General features: G+C 40.2%; 1 protein-coding gene across 1 annotated transcript in view; it reads right to left on the bottom strand.

Annotated features, from left to right (window-relative positions):
* Wdr75 (WD repeat domain 75) overlaps positions 1-10,891 on the bottom strand; it is a 30,174-nt gene extending 19,283 nt beyond the window's left edge. The window contains 6 exon segments of the mRNA NM_001399180.1: positions 1,104-1,174; positions 2,534-2,658; positions 4,547-4,637; positions 5,479-5,544; positions 7,081-7,210; positions 10,788-10,891. Coding sequence (NP_001386109.1) covers positions 1,104-1,174; positions 2,534-2,658; positions 4,547-4,637; positions 5,479-5,544; positions 7,081-7,210; positions 10,788-10,870 — 566 coding nt within the window. The 5' untranslated portion in view covers positions 10,871-10,891.
* Between the last annotated feature and the right edge of the window lie 9,698 nt (positions 10,892-20,589).

The following is a 20,589-nucleotide window of genomic DNA, read 5'->3' as shown; positions in this document are numbered from 1 at the left end:
CAAGTAATGAAGACAGTCCTTTTAATATCTTTTGCTGGCGTGTGGACAGAAAATTTCTCTCTGAACCAAAATTTTAGGATTAAACTTATGGCTATGCTTAGTAAATTCGAACAGAAACAAATGACTTCATGTATTCTAATGGGGACAAATTCAGAGGGATAAATACATTTGCTATGTCTAGGTTGGTTCATATTCCACTTGTAAAGAAGTGAGGATCTTTGTATACCATAAATAAAACGATGCTGATCTCAGAAGGGTAGTTCCGAAGACTACAGTGTCTAAGAGACTGATTATATAATCCTTAGCTCGTCTCCTAAAATACGGCATGTTATTATCCCTACAATTCACTTAGATATCACCTCTATTTAAATCTACTAATTTGAAGTACATGACAGATGAAACGGACTAAATATTTTAAGACCATGCTGGTGATTTTTGTCAACTTCATCCAAGCTAGGGTCACCTGGGAAGAAGAAACCTTAGAGATACAATGGCTCCAGATTGGCCTCTTGTCAAGAGTGTGGGGCATTTTTTGACTGAGATTGACGTGGAAGGGCCTAGCCCACTAGAATGATGTTATTTCTGGGCAGTTAACTGGGTTTGGGAGTTATACAAAAGCAAGCAGTTGAGTGAGGCACAGAGAGCAAGCCAAAAGCAACATTCATGGCCTCTGCTTTATGTCCTCCCCTGAGTTCCTACCCTAACTTCCCTTTATGACAGATTGTGAGATTGACATGTTAGCCAAATAAAGCCTTTCCTCCCCTCTTGGTCATGGTATCTTAACATAGCAATAGAAAATAAACTGGAAGAAAGCCCCAGTATCCTAATGCCTATATTGGTTGCTATAGTCAGTGAGAATCACCAGGCCAAGCTTCTTCAAACTAAATCCATTTTTTACACCAAGTACACAGTTGACTGTATTGTATGTATAGGGTTTGGGGATAGAGAAGACTCCCTAGCTAAGATGCTCTAACCCTACTAAAATGTGTGAACCTCTAAAAGATGGTCCCACTTTTCCAAACAAGACCCTGGAAACAAGTTTGGACAACAGTATAATAAGTGCTCCAGTAAATACAGCAAAGCCAATAAAAAGAAATTCTTACTTGCATGTTTTTTTCTTTTTGAGAAAATAAACAGATAAGTAAAAGTCCCGGACTGCAGCAACATATTCTCCCTGGTGATTTAAACAAAGGGTAACATTAAAAAAAGAAAAACTATAACAAAAAAAAAAAGTTCTACGATTGTATTACTACAAAATGACTTGTTATACTTTGGCCGAGGAAAAGATAATTTACCTTTAGAATTAAGCTCTAAATTCTACAACTATATTTTTAAGTGTAGCAGCTTGCATATTTTCCCATCAGCATACATACAATACCATGCCATGTTTGGCTGTATCTACATAACTGCCACCAAAGTCCAGACCTAGAAACATTTCCTTCATCCCAAGAATGTGCCCTCCCCATTCCGTCACTCCTCAAAGTCCCAGTCATACCACTTTATCACAGTTTATTTCAGTCTATACACTGCAACTGTAGCTTAACATGTCCTTTTGAAATTTATCTATGCCCTTAGGTGGACTGCTAATTTCTTCTCATTGTTGAGCTGCATTCAGTTGAATAAATACACCAAGATCCCACTGTTTGGCTGTTGACTCTGGGTTGTCAGATTGTTTCCAGGCTATGGGAAACTCCTACACATACCACTTTGCTATAATGTTCTGTCTCTTCAGGCTCAGAGAATTTAACTCTGTTCCTCACTTTGACACCATTAGTAATGCTGTACCCACTGTGGTAATCAGTAAGACTGATCAGTAAGACTGAGTGTGACAGTGACACTGACAAAGCCATCCATCTTCTCTACTCTGAGGAACTAACCCTGTGCTGAAGAACAATACAATGACTGGAAAAACCCCAAGGCTAATGCAATAGATCTTCTGGTGGCATTGGACTTTAAGGAATAAAGCATTAACAGGTAGCTAAATAATGGTACAGGGCCACAAAGTACCTGTCAAAAGGATGTTAGCACTCATGTGTGCTACAACCTTAAGTTGAAAGGGGGAAAAATAAAAATATTCCTGATTCTACTTCCTTTGGGAACTTCTGTCTTCAATTTTCAAAAAAGCCTTTAAATATTTTCACTGAGACTGAAGACTTTCTTTCCTAATATTTTCTGTGATATCTGAATTTCCTATGATGGAAAACTTTTACTAGATAGAGCCCATATTTTCTAAAGACATACAACACAGCCTAAAGTGGAATAATGTCAGTGTTTTATGAAACAGAGAAAGAAAAGTACAAATACTAGACACCGTTGTTTCGGGGAAAATTGTAAAAGAACAAAAGACAGAATACATGACATAAGAATGGTTCTAAGAATGTGCATACCATAATCAAGGAATGCTTGCTACAACAATGTCACAGTGTTTTTGTTATTAACAAAAGTGCACTAATGCACTAGATCATCAGTGTTGAGGGCAAAACTCTGGGGAACAGATTCCACCTATAAACAGAAAACGACAGAACAACTGTACCTCATTTCCGAAGGCAATGCTCTTGGGGGACTTGTTTATGTAATCCAGAACAAAGGTAAGCTCCTTAGCTTCCACGTTCCGGCTTGTCGACTTGGGCAGTTTCACTGACACCAGCTGAAATATGTCTGGCCAGGAGAAATCATTTATTACAAAGTTTCTCTAAACCACATACACTTAGTCATTTGAAACAGTGACATGCACACTCAAATGCCAAGACTGTAACTGTAGGACATTTTGAATAAAATATACCTCAAGTTCAACTCTTCATTAAAAAAAAAAAGATTGATTCTTACTTTATATCTGTGAGTTTTGCCTATTTGTATGTAAGCACTTTGTGTGCAAAGCCTAGTGCCCACAGGGATCCTAGAAGTGGAGTTATAGGTATTTGTAAACTGCCACGTGGATGAGGGGAACCATACCCAGGCCCTCTGGAAGGGCAGCAAGTGCTCTTAACTGCTGAGCCATTACTCCAGTCCCTGAATTCCTCCTGGACATTCCTGGCTCTCTGTAGAAATAAAAACTTACACAGGGGCGTTTTATGTTTACTCAGATGTAGTTTAAAGTGGGTTTATGTGAGCACACACCTTTAATCCCGGCAGGTTAAGGGTCAGTGCTAGGGTCAGGGTCGGAGGCAGAGGCAGGAAGTTCTCTGAGTTTGAAGTCAGCCTGGTCTACACAGTGAGTTTCAGGACAGGCAAAACTATAAGACCATAAAGATTTGTCTCAAAAAAAGAAAAAAAAATCCAAAAAATAAAAATAAAATGGGACTGAACAATGAATATAGTATTGGTTAACGGAGCAACCAGAAGAAGCACATGAGGTCTTCTGACATGTGCGGCGAGGGAGGCCGTTCATCAGTGCTTCCATGAACTCATGAAAAACTGAGCTTGCTATGAATACAAAAGCCAGCATAACAGGTGTCCAGACAGGAGGATCCCTGGGCCTTGGGGGCAGCTAGTTCCTTTAGTTCAATCACCAAGCTACAGGTGCAGGGAGAGAACATGTCTCAACAATTAAGTGGAGGGACAAAGGAAGACATCTGGAGTCGACTTCTTGGCTCTACGTACATAATTTTATGTACTTATAGGTAAGTAAGTTAGCTATGGCTTGTTATCCATAACACTGACAGATGAGCATGACGTAGGCACGCCAATCAAAGGTTACTGATATTCGACTGTAAGTGATTCTAAAGCAATTCTTTGGTACACATAGAGTTATACCATTTAGTAAAAAATGAAAGCAATTGTCATACTAAAGATTTGCATGTGCCTGTATATCTTTACATAAAGGATTAAATTTTGGGCAGTCCAGCTGACTATCTATAGTCACTGTATTAAAGCTTTTTTGAATTTTTAATTCTAATACAACTGTATCTTATGGGGTGAGTAGTGCTCTTGAATCCCAGCATTAAAGTGTTTCTTTGAGTAACATCATGGGGGTAGCCAGTGATACCAAACTCTCTGATGGAGAAAGCTCTCTGTGATTCCTGCAGTGCTGGAGATGACATTCCAGGAATGCTGGAAAGTGACAGTTGTCTCGATGCTGGTAAACAGTAACCACGCAGCCACACTGCCTGTTCCTTATATGAATTTATCTCTGTATCATTGGATATGAATCAAGACCAACAAAGAAAAGGACTGTGATGCTTATTATGAATGACATATTAAGGGCTGGAGAGGTGGCTCAGCCATTAAAAGTTAGGCTCCCAATGAAAAAAAAATAAGAATGACATATTAAATTTCAGCAGAAAGACAAATTTTTTCCTGGCTTTAACACTGAACTATTAGTCCACTACACATGCACGCATGCGCACACAAATGCGCTCATGCGCGGTAATCACTGAAGACTTCAGAACTAAAAGCCACACCCAATGATAATGACAGCAATTTACATGCCTACTCAAAGACTGTTAGTTTGAGATCAAAACTAGAATGGAGACCCTGGTAATTTTCAGAAACTGTTAACAGTCTATTTGATGTCCTACACAAACAAACTAATTGCATTACACTGTACCTGGATCTTCTTTATTTATTGTAAGGAAGACAGTATCTTCGGCGTGGGCAGGAATAAAGAGGGCATGGAGTTTAGGTCCAACAGTGAAAGTCTGAAAGAGATAATGAATCACTCCATGCAGGATCCAGTTCCTTCCGCAGAACATGGACCTCACGGGACAATTGAAGGTTTCCTTACTGATGTTTTCCTACTTTAGGAGAGTACCTGTCTATAGAGGCCATGCACAATATTTGATGATTTATCTTTTATATACTTGGCTTTTCAATGATTGCATAGTGTCTCACTGACTGAACCTATAATAATTTTATATAACATCAGGTTATATAGATTTTTCCCATTATAATTTAAGAACTACACAACTAGATATTTCAATGATATAACTTAATTATAACAAGATGTTTCAAAGATGTACATTCTTATAGAAAAAAAGTACTATAATTTTTGTTTTCCTTCATTGCACACATAAAAATCTGTCTAAATTGTACTCATTATTGCACTCAATGTGTATTTTAGGTAGGGGAAAATACTCCATTTGTTTAAATTTACGCTACTAATGTTAACAGGATGAACCACCTCGTCATGGTAAGTGGCATTTTTCTGTCATGTACAATTCCTAGCTTGCTTTTGACTTCCCCACGGCTCCCTGAAAACGCTGGGACAGAGCTCAGGGTCGCACACAGACACCACAGCACTGGGCTACGCCTTCAGTGCTCACGTCACTCATCTCCTATCCTGCTGGCCTAACCAGTTGTTTCTTAATGGTGTGTAAAGTACTTTCAGTGCTCTTATCAGTCTTCTTTTTATGGTAGAATCTTGAAATTTTTATATAGTTTAAATTATACATTTGAAAAACTATTAGGTTTCTTAACTTGTTCAGGAGTCTCTTAAAAGATTAGGCTTTACAGAAGAGAACTAAAGAGCAACACACATACCTTTATCAAAATGCCATCAAGATAGTCCCACAGCTTAATTGTGCCATCGAAGGAACAAGAGTAGAGCTAAAGGGTAAAATTAGTACAAGATAGATTAAATACCATACCAGTGTTACCAAATGAATCACGGAGGGCAGAAAGGGCTGGGTCCTATTTGTTGTGCATTATCTCATCGTGGCGTTGAAGAGGTAGTACAATTTATAAAAGTTGGATATCGCTATTTAAAGTCTAAGTGCAAAGCTTTGTGAACCCCAACACGATACTCAAAACGTATCAGATTCAGATTGCACAGTAAAGCAAATAATGTGAAACACTCTCTGCCCTCAGTATTTGAAATAAAGGAAACAAACCAGTGGTTTCCGCAAAATCATCTGATTAAAACAATCTAACAATTTCCGCTTTTAAATAGAAATGAAAGAGGTGGGAATGAACTTTCTACTCTGCAGTAGATATGGTATGGAGCGAGAGAGGAGCACTCAGGAATTCGCTCCTTTATCAAAAGCCCAATTCCTTTTCATTGATGTTACCGCATTCATCTTCCCTAAGCATTAAAAACGTTCCTGAAATGAGAACACTCGGTCTGCCTAAACCCGATCCATTAAGGACCAACACTTAAAACCACAGTAGGGATTTTTGCACACTGAGAGTCTATGGTGACTTCATGGACCTATCAAGTTCCAGGACTCAGTCTTCGCTCTACATCTACACAGATGGCTTGACAGTGTTAGAACACTAGTGTGTGGACCATTCTTGGTGAGCACAGATCTTACTAACACGTAGGATTATGGCCGTTAAATATGCTTAGCTTTACCGGGGCTCCACAGATCTTTTATGAGAAAGTATCTTATTTATAAAGTTTATAAATAATTGTAATTTGAAGAAAGTGACAATTGGACAATTTTGTGAACTGTGTCATGAATTTACGGATTAAAAATAAAAAGTATTTAAGTAAAACAGTATTATCTTCTCAAGCAAAATAATTTATCTTTGGTAGAAAATAAAGGCTAGATATTTTATCCAAGAATCAGAGTTATTTGACTCTGATTTTTAACTTTTCACTTAACTTTGAAGAGAAAATATGAGTATTATTTTATGCCCTATGTCTTTTATTGCATGGTTATGGGTGGCAATGCAAATCCTTTCAAAACCAAGCAATAGCCTCCACATTGCTATGACTAATGCAGAAAATAGGAACTTGTTAAAACTTATAGCAAGAGCAAAATATTGAAATAAAATTATTATTTTTAATTGAAAATTAAGGACATGTGTTTGTATAGTCACAGTGCCAATGCTATATGGGGCCCAATAATCAAGAGTCCATTTAATTGCATCTGCATTTCAGAACCTCATAGAGAAAAAAAAAAAACCAAAAACATCCTTCCTCATCAAGTAACCACTATTAGTATCATGCAGTTGAAATGGTTCACAGAATATGCTATGCAGAGTGTATATGAAACTGAAGAAAACTGAAGAAAATATCCTGAATAGGAGAAACTACAGATTATTCTCTGGTCATAATCTGTAAAGTACCCACTGCAGACTTAACCTAATGGCTTCTGTGAACAGTAAACCATGCAAACTCGTTCAGTTACAAATTGACACCTGAAGGTGGTTGTTGGGGTTGATGAGGATTCCAGACACCACATGTTTGTGCCCACGAAGAATGTGTACACACTCTTCTGTGGCTGTGCTGTAGACCTTAATAAAGTCTCCCGAGACACAGAAGATATACCTGGAAGAGAACGAAATCTAAGTCTCACATATTAAACAGATAGGATAATCTTTTTATGGTCTTAAGATAACAACATGCAAATACCTTTCTAAAGAGTTTAAGGATTGTATATTCAAGTGTATGTGTTGGCAACCCTATGAGGATATGAGATGTTCTATTAACACAGAAGACTGTGAGATGATTCAGCATCATTCTGCAAACAACCAAACTCTCCCTTGCTAACTGGAGACATCAGCTCATAAATGGTGAGTAAAAGGTTCTGCTCTCAATGGTGAGGCCCAGGTTACTCTTGTATACACACCCATCTTCTGTCTAACTGCTGAAATACTAATTTTGTTTACATCATCTTACAGTTGTGGCTTCTTCCCACACACCAGATGCTCCTTCATTATCCAAAGAGGTTACATTCATAATAGAACTTACCACGAGAAAAGTTCAGAAAAGAAATTTACTCTGTGCCAATTATATTTCACACTTTTCTCACCATGGAAGGCTCAAATCATTGAGAACCCAGACTATTCTCTGTGCGGCCAAAGCAGCCCACACACGACGTTACCCTAAGAAGAAATGTGATGCTGACTAGGGCTGCTACAGCCTGCTTTATTAAATCTATGATACTGGGTTGCTGATCTGTGCACATCTTTGAAGCCAGAATGTGGTTTATAATTGACCATATGTCTAAGATACAATGGCCAAGAGGTGGCTCTATGTGTAATAAGCAGCATGGAGGGGGCGGGGTGGGGTGGCAGGCAGGCTCGGTACTGGGGTAATATGGGAGACACTCCTCCATCAGGCCCCACCGTGATGGTGATGGATTCTAACCTCTGCAACTGTGAGCCCCAAATTAAACATTCTGTTTTATAAGTTTCTTTGATCTTAGTATTTTCTTTTTTTTTTATTTGCTAAGTATCCTGCTTTAATTTCCCAGCTATTTTCTACTTGAACCCTATCTATGAGCTGCTTTAATTCCCCTGTTTTCTTTTCTTTTTTTTTTTTTTATTAACTTGAGTATTTCTTATATACATTTCGAGTGTTATTCCCTTTCCCTGTATCCGGGCAAACATCCCCCTCCCCCCTCTCCTTCCTTATGGGTGTTCCCCTCCCAACCCTCCCTCCATTGCCGCCCTCCCCCCACCAGTCTAGTTCACTGGGGGTTCAGTCTTAGCAGGACCCAGGGCTTCCCCTTCCACTGGTGCTCTTACTAGGATATTCATTGCTACCTATGGGGACAGAGTCCAGGGTCAGTCCATGTATAGTCTTTAGGTAGTGGCTTAGTCCCTGGAAGCTCTGGTTGCTTGACATTGTTGTACTTTTGGGGTCTCGAGCACCTTCAAGCTCTTCCAGTTCTTTCTCTGATTCCTTCAACGGGGGACTTATTCTCAGTTCAGTGGTTTGCTGCTGGCATTCGCCTCTGTATTTGCTGTATTCTGGCTGTGTCTCTCAGGAGCGATCTACATCCGGCTCCTGTTGGTCTGCACTTCTTTGCTTCATCCATCTTGTCTAGTTGGGTGGCTGTATATGTATGGGCCACATGTGGGGCAGGCTCTGAATGGGTGTTCCTTCAGTCTCTGTTTTAATCTTTGCCTCTCTCTTCCCTGCCAAGGGTATTCTTGTTCCCCTTTTAAAGAAGGAGTGAAGCATTCACATTTTGATCATCCGTCTTGAGTTTCATTTGTTCTAGGCATCTAGGGTAATTCAAGCATTTGGGCTAATAGCCACTTATCAATGAGTGCATGCCATGTATGTCTTTCTGTGATTGGGTTAGCTCACTCAGGATGATGTTTTCCAGTTCCAACCATATGCCTACAAATTTCATAAACTCGTTGTTTTTGATAGCTGAGTAATATTCCATTGTGTAGATGTACCACATTTTCTGTATCCATTCCTCTGTTGAAGGGCATCTGGGTTCTTTCCAGCTTCTGGCTATTATAAATAAGGCTGCAATGAACATAGTGGAGCACGTGTCTTTTTTATATGTTGGGGCATCTTTTGGGTATATGCCCAAGAGAGGTATAGCTGGATCCTCAGGCAGTTCAATGTCCAATTTTCTGAGGATCCTCCAGACTGATTTCCAGAATGGTTGTACCAGTTTGCAATCCCACCAACAATGGAGGAGTGTTCCTCTTTCTCCACATCCTCGCCAGCATCTGTTGTCCCCTGAGTTTTTGATCTTAGCCATTCTCACTGGTGTGAGGTGAAATCTCAGTGTTGTTTTGATTTGCATTTCCCTTATGACTAAAGATGTTGAACATTTCTTTAGGTGTTTCTCAGCCATTCGGCATTCCTCAGCTGTGAATTCTTTGTTTAGCTCTGAACCCCATTTTTTAATAGGGTTATTTGTTTCCCTGCGGTCTAACTTCTTGAGTTCTTTGTATATTTTGGATATAAGGCCTCTATCTGTTGTAGGATTGGTAAAGATCTTTCCCCAATCTGTTGGTAATGTCAAAAATTATCTAAGCCCTCTGCAATCCTCATCTTTCTCACTGTGAAGTAAGAAAGCCTTAAAAACACCTAGGGTTTCAAACATCTACTACTGACTTTTCTACTCTTCACCATGCAGTGAGTTTTTCTTGTCTTGGTTTTTGTCAGCTCAGCTAGTTATAGATAAAACAGTTGACCAAAGCTTTAAAAAAAAGTCCCATCAGACTTGGCAAATGAAATGGACCAAACACCTCATTTAATAGACAAGGTGAGGCACAGTTCAATGGAGGGTGAAAGTGGATATAAAGATGAGTTTGGAGGGCAGAACTGTAACAACTCCTCTATGTCCACTTTATCCCTTTAGTTCATAAAACAGTGTCAACAAAAGCCTCTATACTGGTAAGATTTACTTTTCAAAAACCCTTTATTTGTATGTATGAGAACTCCTTTCATCATGCATGCAGTGAACAACTACCATACACCCACAGGCTGGGTATTGTGGGAGAGTATACCCTCCATAAACACTATCTTTACCTTCCTAAAATAGAAGGGGTTTTACTAAGTATCTCTACATTTAGAGTGCTCTGAAAAACTAGCCCTACTACACATCTCTTCTGCATGATACAACGTAGCAGCAACAATGCCGGCTGACAAGCAGGGAACCACTGAAAGCCACTTGGAAAAGTTGTGTGCATGTAAGGCAATTTCTCCTACAGATCAAACACGGGTTTTTATGTAACCCCGCCCCCCAAAATAGAAAAAGAAAAAAGAAAATAAAGGGGGGGAAAAAGGTAAAAAGAAAATTGAGTTTTTTTTCCTCCCGGAAAAGACTGAATTATTAATGATTTAGAAATACAAAACGTTCCATACGAAGAGCACGAACATTCGTCTGCAAGAGCGGAACGGTATAGCGAGGGACCATTTTCCAACCGAACAGCTCCTAGTCTTTTCTAGACACCCGACCTGCCCCTGCACCCCCTCAATCTACCCGCAGGTAGAGTCGGGGTAGCCAAGGCACACAGACGCAGTAGCAAGGCCGGGCGGATTCCGGGCACCCCGGGTCCCGACACGCGCCGAGCCGCGCCGTGGAATCCAGCCTCTAAGTCAAACCCCTCCCCGGCCGCGATGCCCGGATCCCTCTTAGCCTACTGCATACTTGGAATCCACAGAGAACACAGCTCTCCTGAAGTTCAGCCGGCTGCCGCCGCAGCGAACCACGCGGACTCTCTCCTCTACCATCTTCCCGCAGACGCAGGAACCACGGAGCACTGGTCGGATTACGAATTTCCTTCCTAGACTAGACTAGGCTTGAGTCTCCGCCCACGGTCCGCCCTAGGCTTCTCTAGCTCGCAGACTCTATGGTCTGCGCCACGCCTACGCCGCCATTTTTAGTTTGGGCACTGTCAAATTAAAACACGTGTAGAAAGAGTGAAGCTATGCAGCCACGCACGAAATTAAATTCATACCAGATGCCGCTACAGCTATTCGATACAGAGCGTTCTCTCTTCGGCCTCTTTAACCGTACTCTATAAGTTCAGCCAGAAGCGGAAGTGAACATCATTCCTTCTACTGAAGACCTTGCCTTTTCTGTCACTGTGATTGAGCGACAGCAAGATGACGCAAGCACCCTACTCCAATTCATCCCAGTTGCCTTTTGGGGAGGGATTAGGTTCAAAGAGCATCTTCTTGCAATAGTAACTGAAGCGGGGCTCTTTAGCTTTTCGTGGCGGTTCTATGAGCATAGCAAAGTTCCCGTAGCAAATCTGCAACTCTTGGCGATGCAGTTTCTACTTCAGAATAAAAGTACACCCTTTTGTCAGGGCTCCTGCAGTGTTATCCAATTTGCTAGGATTGTTCAGTTCCTTTGGCTTTAGCCCTGAGTTCTGAGGATTCCTTACACTTTATGTGCGTTATGTTCGACATTGCTGTGTTGAACCATTCATTTGTCAATAGTTCCAATTGTGCTGCCTTTCAACTACTCCTAAGGAAGGGCAGTTGATATCTTAACCCTAACAGGAGAAGATGCTTAATAGATTTGAAATTCACCATAAATTTATGCTGATTCATAGCAGGAAAAATATAATCCTAAGGGTCAAAACATCTTTAGACTTTAGACAGCACAATTGTGTGTGTGTGTGTGTGTGTGTGTGTGTGTGTGTGTGTGTGTGTGTGAGAGAGAGAGAGAGAGAGAGAGAGAGAGAGAGAGAGAGATTGATTTAGTTTTTGTGGGTTCATAGTTTTGGGAGACAGCTAGACAGGAAGACACTGATTATATTTTTATCTCAAATTTAAAGATTTTCTTTAAACTTGGAAACTTTGAGATCTGATATATGCTTATTATATTCTGAGACAATAAATAAAATAAATGATCAGAGCAGTTTTGACTTCAGTTGTTTTACTGTTTGGTGAACTTTGTTTAAATTAAGAAGGAATGAGGCTTCCTGATTTGGACAGAGGCTAGTTGGACTACTAAACTGGCCAGAGGATTACTTCCACACAAAAATTTAACCTACTAACATTTCCAATAAATTATAATTTGTATTTTTATTTCTTTTTGCACGAACATTTAGAAACCAAATCTTCTCTCAACGGCTTAATATTTGCCGTCTTTCTCCTCCCCCCCCCTCCTCCTCCTCCTCCTCCTCCTCCTCCTCCTCCTCCTCTACCACCTCCTCCTCCACCTCCTCCTCCTCTTCTTCCTCTGCATAGAGCAGAAACAGATGCTGGTGCATTGGTTGAGTAGTGTCTTACTATACTTTGATTTTTCTGTTTTGTTATAGTAATTGAAATTAGCCTTTAACCAAAGGCAAATATATTAGAGCTACTCTGTGATGTATATACAAGTGGCAGAACATTTCAATGTATTTATGTCTTTCTAGAAGACACCTATCATAGCACAGTTGAGAAGTTGATCCAAAACAAAGGTGTGAATAGTGTGTTGGGCACAGTCTATTATGAATGACTATTTCAGAGTTAATAATGGGAACAGTTACTTCAAAAGAAAACCAACCCAAAGAGGCCAACCCACAGAATCCAAGGAACTGGGGTACTATTCACAGATTAAGAGACCTGCCCTTCTTCTCTGTACAATACATTTTCAGTAAAGCATATATGAGGATGATTCTAATTGTTATTATTGCAACATATTTAAATATCATGTGTTATATTATAGTATCAATAGCAATTATGTATTTTCCATTGTTCTAGACCTTATGGCCATGTATTTTAGAATTTCTTGTCAATTTTGTTTTAGGTGAGAGAAGAGAATCCCCCAGTTTTCATGTTCTTTTATTTTGTTTAAGTTTATTCTCTGTGTTAACAATCAGCTTGCACAGTGATGAATAAAATACATAAATCATAATAAAATAAATGTTTTACAAGAGTGCACCTAACTCACACCACATTCATATTATAATAGTTAAATGTTTTAGGGCTTTGAATTAAATAGAACTGACTTTGGGGAAATGAGAAACAGAACTGGCTTTTTGAAGATAGCACTCATCACAAACTCCCCTGTGCTTTCTGTACCAAGCTGTGACTAAGTGCTGTGCATTACTGGCTTGGTGGATATGTTAATAGATCCCTGCAATATGCACCACCCATAGAGGATATCTTTGTTCATTAATATTATCTACTAATTTGTAGAACGTGTTACTTATGAGGACCTAGTGATTATCATATTACTTTTCTTGTCTTGTAGTGACTCACAGAAATAAACTTTTGTGGCTGTAATGATTAACAGAGATAAAACTTGAAGGGCAAAGTCCTGAATTCCATAGGAAGATATATGTTCCCAAGCAATAACAAAACTTCATAATAAGAATTTTGTGTAAGCTTACAAGAATGCTAAAAATTAGGACTATATTCTTTTGAATTCCTTATACTGTTCCCGATGTGGCACATTCCGAAAAGAAGACAGGCCCTATTATTATAAAGATGGCATTATAGTTGTCAAGTCTTAAAGAAATCCATAACAAGTCTCACTGAGTACCCATGGCTTCTCCCTGCACTTCTCATCCCACCCACCCTAAACCTCTCTAGGCCAGGGGATGGGTTTCCGTTTCCCAGCTTCTGATTCCTAGAGAATCATATAGACAGCCATATTGGCCATGCACTCTCTTAGCCTATTGGCCCTTGGCTCTTCTCTTGGTCCTCTGTTCTTTTCTCCTGGTTCATTATCTTACCCTCTCTGGTTTTCTATTTCTTCTCTTCCTCTCTCCCTCCATTCCTCATGTCTTGGTTTAGTCTGGTTCTTTCCAGATGCTCCTCATATCTACATTAAAATCCTTCTCAACCATATCTAAGAGTGGTCATGAGGTCACTTTCATCCAATACTCTTTTTTAGTAAAATAAACAAACAACAACAAAACCAAAACCAATATGAACAATTGGTGTGGCCCATGTGAAATGAAGCTATCTGGAAATGGAATATTTAAACCATAATAAGTTAAATAACAAGGCTATGGTGGGTAATATTGTCAGCTTTTGTGAGTCACATGAAGCCATCCTTACATGCTATTCATTTTGAACCTTGTCATCCTTTTAACAAGGTGAATATTTTTACTTTGAGGTTCTACAAAAATAGCATGGCTTTTGTCTATGGACTATACCTATGTTTGCTATGCTGGAAAAATATTAAATGACATCTCAGATTATGAAGGCTTAATTAGAAAAATTAAGTGTTTAGAACCCTGTTATAATTAACTCTTAATAGCACTAGAACAAACTATCCAACACATGGTATGTAGGAAGGAAAGAGAAGTTTTATTTGGCACATGATTCTGGAAAGTTCAAGTCTAAGCTACCACTATGATATAAGTGCCACTTTTGCACTTTTAGGGATATTTTGCTGTCCTGGTCTTTGTTGTGGCTCATGGGAACTCTAATGAAGAGTAATTGAAACGGATCAAAACACAGAGATTATGCTCACATCCATCAATTCCTAATACGATAAACAAGGCAAGCTTATTTATTATCTATGCACGGTTTAGAAAAATGAAGAAATTGTTTCCAGAACTTAACATAAAAAGAAATCAGAATCAAGTATTTATTCTGCCTTTTCTATATAGTTTTTCTCTGAATAAATAGTGAAGCAAAGTTCTGTTCACATAAGTTTTACAGATAGTAAGTACAGAAGAACTGAGAGATTATAAAATCACTATTCTGCTATTCCCAAAGAATCAATGCCTTGGTTGTGGCTGCTAACACAGGGTACATGTAGACACTACAAAGACCTCAAATTAATTTTGTAAATTAAATGCAAAAATCTAAAAAGTGAAGAAGTTTATACACCACTTACTAATTTTCTAAAATACAAAAAATAGAGAAGCATATAATATTATAAGAATGTAGTTGACAAAATCAGAATACCAATCCATAGGAGATAAACTTAATATCTTTAACAAATAAGTTTCAAGAAGGTTTAATAAGAAAGAGAAAATCATAAGTCTATTTTAAGAGAATTAGAAGGCACATTGACTATTTATAGTAGCTGGTGCTTAGTTTTCCCTGATGTAAATAACCGTAAAAAAGATCCTAAAACAACTAAGGGCAAAATGGTAGCGTTAGGGTTTACTTAGGAGACAAGCTGTCCATGGGTTCAGTGCCAATGTGATCAATGGCTATTGCATAGTAGAATACAATGTTGAAGAGTATTTTAAAAAATCGGGTGACATAAGGAAGGGGAGGGGGGAGGGGGATGTTTGCCCGGAAACCGGGAAAGGGAATAACACTCGAAATGTATATAAGAAATACTCAAGTTAATAAAAAAAAAAAAATCGGGTGAATGCTAATTATTTGAGGATCAGACACATACTTACCATATATACCCACAACTATGTATGATAGTATTAGTTCAACAGGTAGAAGAGGACTGCCTAGATTTTATAGCCATGTGCAAGATCCCATAATAAAAAGATGAATTCAAACCAAATCAAGCTCAATTGAAAGCAGATAGAAATACACTTAGAAAAGGTGCGTAGCTTCAGGCTTGCTTTAGTCATAGAGGAGACATGAAGAGAGGAAGGCCAAGAAGGCAGACTGTTAAACATTAGACTGTGGCAAAATTAGATTCGGCTAAACAATAAACACATCATCACCAGTCCACAGACTGATGGTAAGGCCCTGTTGCCGAAGACAACACCTATATAGCAAATCGAATATGGAGAAGTGGAACTGGTTCCTGCATAGAGCCTTCACATACTACTGACTAGTGTTCATGGTACTTGAGGGTACTCTGCATGCTACCAGGGGAGAACCTTAAATACTAACCAAGCTACATACCTTCAATCTACAGCGGTGTCCTGCTCGCAAGATCATGATGCAATAGTGGCATGAAAGTTGTGGTAGTAACTGTTACAGGACGTTTTGTCTACATTGCTTTGTGTTCCTGGCTGGTTGCACTCGTGCACCTGCCAAAAAGCTATCTCAAATCCTTAAATAAAAAACACACACTCGCACCAGCTATTCTTAAAATGCCTTGGCTAATTCAATGTTTGTTTTTGGTTTTTGTTTACATCTTTTTTTTCATCTTTATTAACTTGCGTATTTCTTATTTACATTTCGATTGTTATTCCCTTTCCCGGTTTCCTGGCCAACAGCCCCCTAACCCCACCCCTCCCTTTCTCTAGGGGTGTTTCCCTCCCCATCCTCCCCCCATTACCACCCTCCCCCAACAATCCCGTTCACTGGGGGTTCAGTCTTGGCAGGACCAAGGGCTTCCCCTTCCACTGGTGCTCTTACTAGGCTATTCATTGCCACCTATGCAGTTGGAGCCCAGGGTTAGTCCATGTATAGTCTTTGGGTAGTGGCTTAGTCCCTGGAAGCTCTGGTTGGTTGGCATTGTGGTTCATATGGGTTCTCAAGCTCCTTAAAGCTCTTCCAGTCCTTACTCTGATTCCTTCAACGGAGGTCCTGTTCTCAGTTCAGTGGTTTAATGATGGCATTCGCCTATGCATTTGCTGTATCCTGGCTGTGTCTCTCAGGAGAGATCTACATCCGGTTCCTGTCAGCCTGCACTTCTTTGCTTCATCCATCTTATCTAGTTTGATGGCTGTATATGTATGGGCCACATGTGGGGCAGGCTCTGAATGGGTGTTCCTTCTGCCTCTGTTCTAAACTTTGCCTCCCTATTCCCTCCCAAGGGTATTCTTGTTCCCCTTTTAAAGAAGGAGTAAAGCATCTGCATTTTGGTCATCCTTCCTGAGTTTCGTGTGTTCTGTGCATCTAGGGTAATTCAAGCATTTGGGCTATTAGCCACTTATCAATGAGTGCATACCATGTGTGTTTTTCTGTGATTGGGTTACCTCACTCAGGATGATAGTTTCCAGTTCCATGACTGGGCACTCCTCAACCTTCCCCTGTACTCCAGGCCCAGTTGTGTGGCCACTTCCCCGAAAACTTACATGGCTGGTTGACCTTTTTCCTGTCATTACTGTATCCCCTTCTTCTCCACCCGCCCCTTCTGCATCCTACCCAAGCAACGCTCAGTGTCTTGCCCCATGCTCAGTCATTGGCTACTTGCAACTTTAGTGATAGATCAAAAACCAATTGAGAGCAAGGACCTTCAGCATCGGTAAACACAGATTCCCATTCAAAGCATCAGAACCACCATCAATATCTCACCTTTTCTGTCCAATAAAAAAAAAAAAAAAACTCCTCTCTCAGACATAAATTGAACAGAACCATAACAATCATGTAAATTACAAAGTATGATATACAATAAAATCTAGTTTTTCATATTTGTTAATTACATAAAGTATTCTACCATTATTCCTAACTTAAAGAATTACAATTCTATCCCTAAATTATGTTTAGATTTTAGCTTGTAACACCATCTGAAAACCATGCTTTCTACTCTATATCACGTCTTTAATGTTAAACAACTGAAGTTTGCTTATGAGACTATATCTTCAATCCGGTCAGAAATCCAAGAATGAAATAAATATTACCTAAGTATAAGGAAGCACAGGCATCTCAAACCACTATCTGACTGGATTTATGTCCCACTCCATGAGATGATACTTCTGGAGTAGGAAAGAACCTGAGACTACATAGGCCGCGCACATAAGGGAAGATACTACTGTTCTGCTAAAGTAGCAGTTTTCAATCCTTCTAATGCCTCATGTTGTAGTGACCCTCACCATAGAATTATTTTTGCTGTTACCTTATATCTGTAATTTTGGTAGTATTATAAATTAATGTAATATGTGATATATGCCTCCTGTCATGACTTTAAAACTTGGATCCAATTTCATGATAAGTGGGATATCTCTGAGTTAACTGACCATATAAAACCTGAATGCAAACACCCGACATGGGAACGTTTTCATGACCAACTAGCCATATGACTGACACTCCATGATATGCCCAAGTTCAGTCCACTGCCTGGTTCTGTCTCAGTAAACAGTTTCCAGAATACCCTCTCTTCAACATACTCTTGGAGACTGAGGTTAAGAACTGTTCAGTCAGGATGGCTTAACCTCCACCTCCTATTTACAGGTTTCATTTGACAGCCAAAAAAGCTGTTTTGTTGCAATTAAGATAATATTTAATTAAAAATACAGCACCTGATTTGTGGATTTTACACAACTGTGGATTTTACACAACAATTTTACACAATAAAATTGATTACATCTTCCTTCCACTCTAGTAAAACAGATTACTATCACCTTCAAAAAAAACTTTATAGTTTTAAACCTGATTATCCTATTTCATAATTGCCAAGACTTTGTTTCTAGTGGGCTTCTGAAACTGCACCTCGACACCTGGCCTGAAGGAGGAGTAAGACACATGTGGATATTATGGTGAGAACTGGCAGGTAGCCCCAGATGCCTGGTCTGGTGTCCTACATGGCCCTGCCATGTTGAGTCAGCCCTGGTACAATAGATAGCGCTCTGAAGCACATTTCCAGTCAGGTGGCTCCATCTCTTGAGTTCAATATTGAAAGCATTTTAAGGGGCGATTCACTTTTAAAAAGATGAGCTTTGCAAAATGCTCCATCATGAGTCTGGGCTGGCCAAATCTGCCAGCATCCATGGTGTGCTAAACAGCTTTTCTGAGGGGACTGTACCTGGGGGATAGCCCAGAAATCAGACCGCTAAGGTAAACAGCCCAGGCCAGGTTGACTGCTTCAGGTTTCAGTAGGTAAGTGGGTCACAGCTGTGTCCCAGCACCTCTTCCTCCAAATACGCAAGCACATGTCTTCAGGTAGCGTCTCTCTCTGATCTCTCTTTATTGGTATGACTGACCACAGGCTCTCCTCTGTGCCAGTGTCTTTAAGTGGGGACCCTGAGTCACAGCCATTAGAGGTAGCTGTGTCCTCTGAGGTAGATTTTAGGAACTTGATCATCATCTTCCTCCTCTATTTTGAAATTTACTTTGTCAGAAACAAAATCCCTGTCCCCTTGGGACATGTTTCCTGCTTATCCTCCATGACCAACCATAATTATCCTGGTTGCTTTATCCTTCTGCATCTTAAGTTGATAATAACTTCTTATAATGCCCACTTGAGACCCCTATAAATAGATTTTATTCACATTTTCATAATCTCCCTTTCTAGGCTGTTTACTATGGCTGACCATGAATGTCCCTGGAAAGTCAAGTGTGTTGCTTACACAAGTGTCACAGTGCATGGAGTGCTATGCTGCAGGAGCACAGCAATCAAAAACGACTTGTGATACCAGTACATGCAGCACAGACTTCTTCATCTTCTCCAAGACAGGAGCCACACCATCTCGAGGGCACATATAGTCCTTTTGCATTTCCTGGTGGATTCTAGGAATTGGACTTTACTGAAGTTAAACAAGGGCCATTGGATATAAATACTTACTGGTCTTTGCTGACACCATTTCAGGCTGGGTAGAGACCTTTTCATTTGAACAGAAATGGTCCAGATAGTGGGGTAGCGGGCAGTGAAAGGTACCCTGATTCTTGGTCAAGATAGGTCAAATCCCTGGGAAGACCCTAAAAGGGACAGCAGGTACATTCCCAGCCTCTCAGATCAGGACCTCACTAACTGCAGCCCCCTCAACAAACCCCTGTAGAGAGGGTTGAGACAGACCAGTCATGTAGAGCAATGCCCCAAACCCTTCTTCCACAGGTGAGGACGTGACCACAGGTCACGTAGACTCAAGACAGATCAATCATAGAAGCAGGACCATGCCCCCAAATATGTAGATGAGTTTTTCCCATGCTCTCAGGCCAAACCAATAGGAAGGACCTGCTGTCAGACACTGACCCATCCAAAAACTGTATTTAAGTGTCCTGTTGAGAATTAAAGGTGTGCAGGAATTTTTCCATCGTCTGAGAGCTTCTGTCATAACAGCTGTAACACCAACACTTGGGGAAGAGATCTGCTGTCCCCAAAATCACCACCAGAAGCTCCCCTGCAACCCTAGACTGGCTAGTCAGTCTCCTGCTGGCTCAGCCCAGCCCTAGCAACCCAAGTGGCAGCATCACAAAGGAGAAGGACCAGCAAAAGCTGTTTCCCCTCCCTGCCTGAGTTCTCTCTCCCCCTTACCTGAACCCACCCACCTAGCCAGGTCAGGGATCACTGTAAAGAGCACCCCAGCACCAGAGCCCTACATGCCCTCCTCTCAGCAGGTCAACCATAAGTAGAAACTAAAGTACTTGAAGCCAGGTACATAAAATATGCAGATACAGAGTGAAGAGACAGTGACCATGGCCACTTATTGACTCCATGCTTCTAGAACTCCACTTCCCAGCTCTCACTCCAAGCTCAAGCCCCTCAGAGACCTGCAGGCTGCTGACGGCGAAATGGGGGCACCCATTCATTAGACGCTTTGTTCCTGCTGCCAGACACCTTGTTTTGTTTTTTAAAGATTCATTTATTTGTTTTATATACGGAAGTACACTGTTGCTGTCTTATGTCCAGAAGAGGACATAAGATCCCCATTTCAGATGGTTGTGAGTCACCATTTGGTTGCTGGGAATTGAAC

Source organism: Rattus norvegicus, chromosome 9 (genome assembly GCF_021556685.1).
Source record: "Rattus norvegicus strain SHRSP/BbbUtx chromosome 9, alternate assembly SHRSP_T2T, whole genome shotgun sequence".
NCBI classification, from domain to species: domain Eukaryota; kingdom Metazoa; phylum Chordata; class Mammalia; order Rodentia; family Muridae; genus Rattus; species Rattus norvegicus.
The sequence above is the reverse complement of the archived record's forward strand: the minus strand, read 5'-3'. Positions and strand labels throughout refer to the sequence as shown.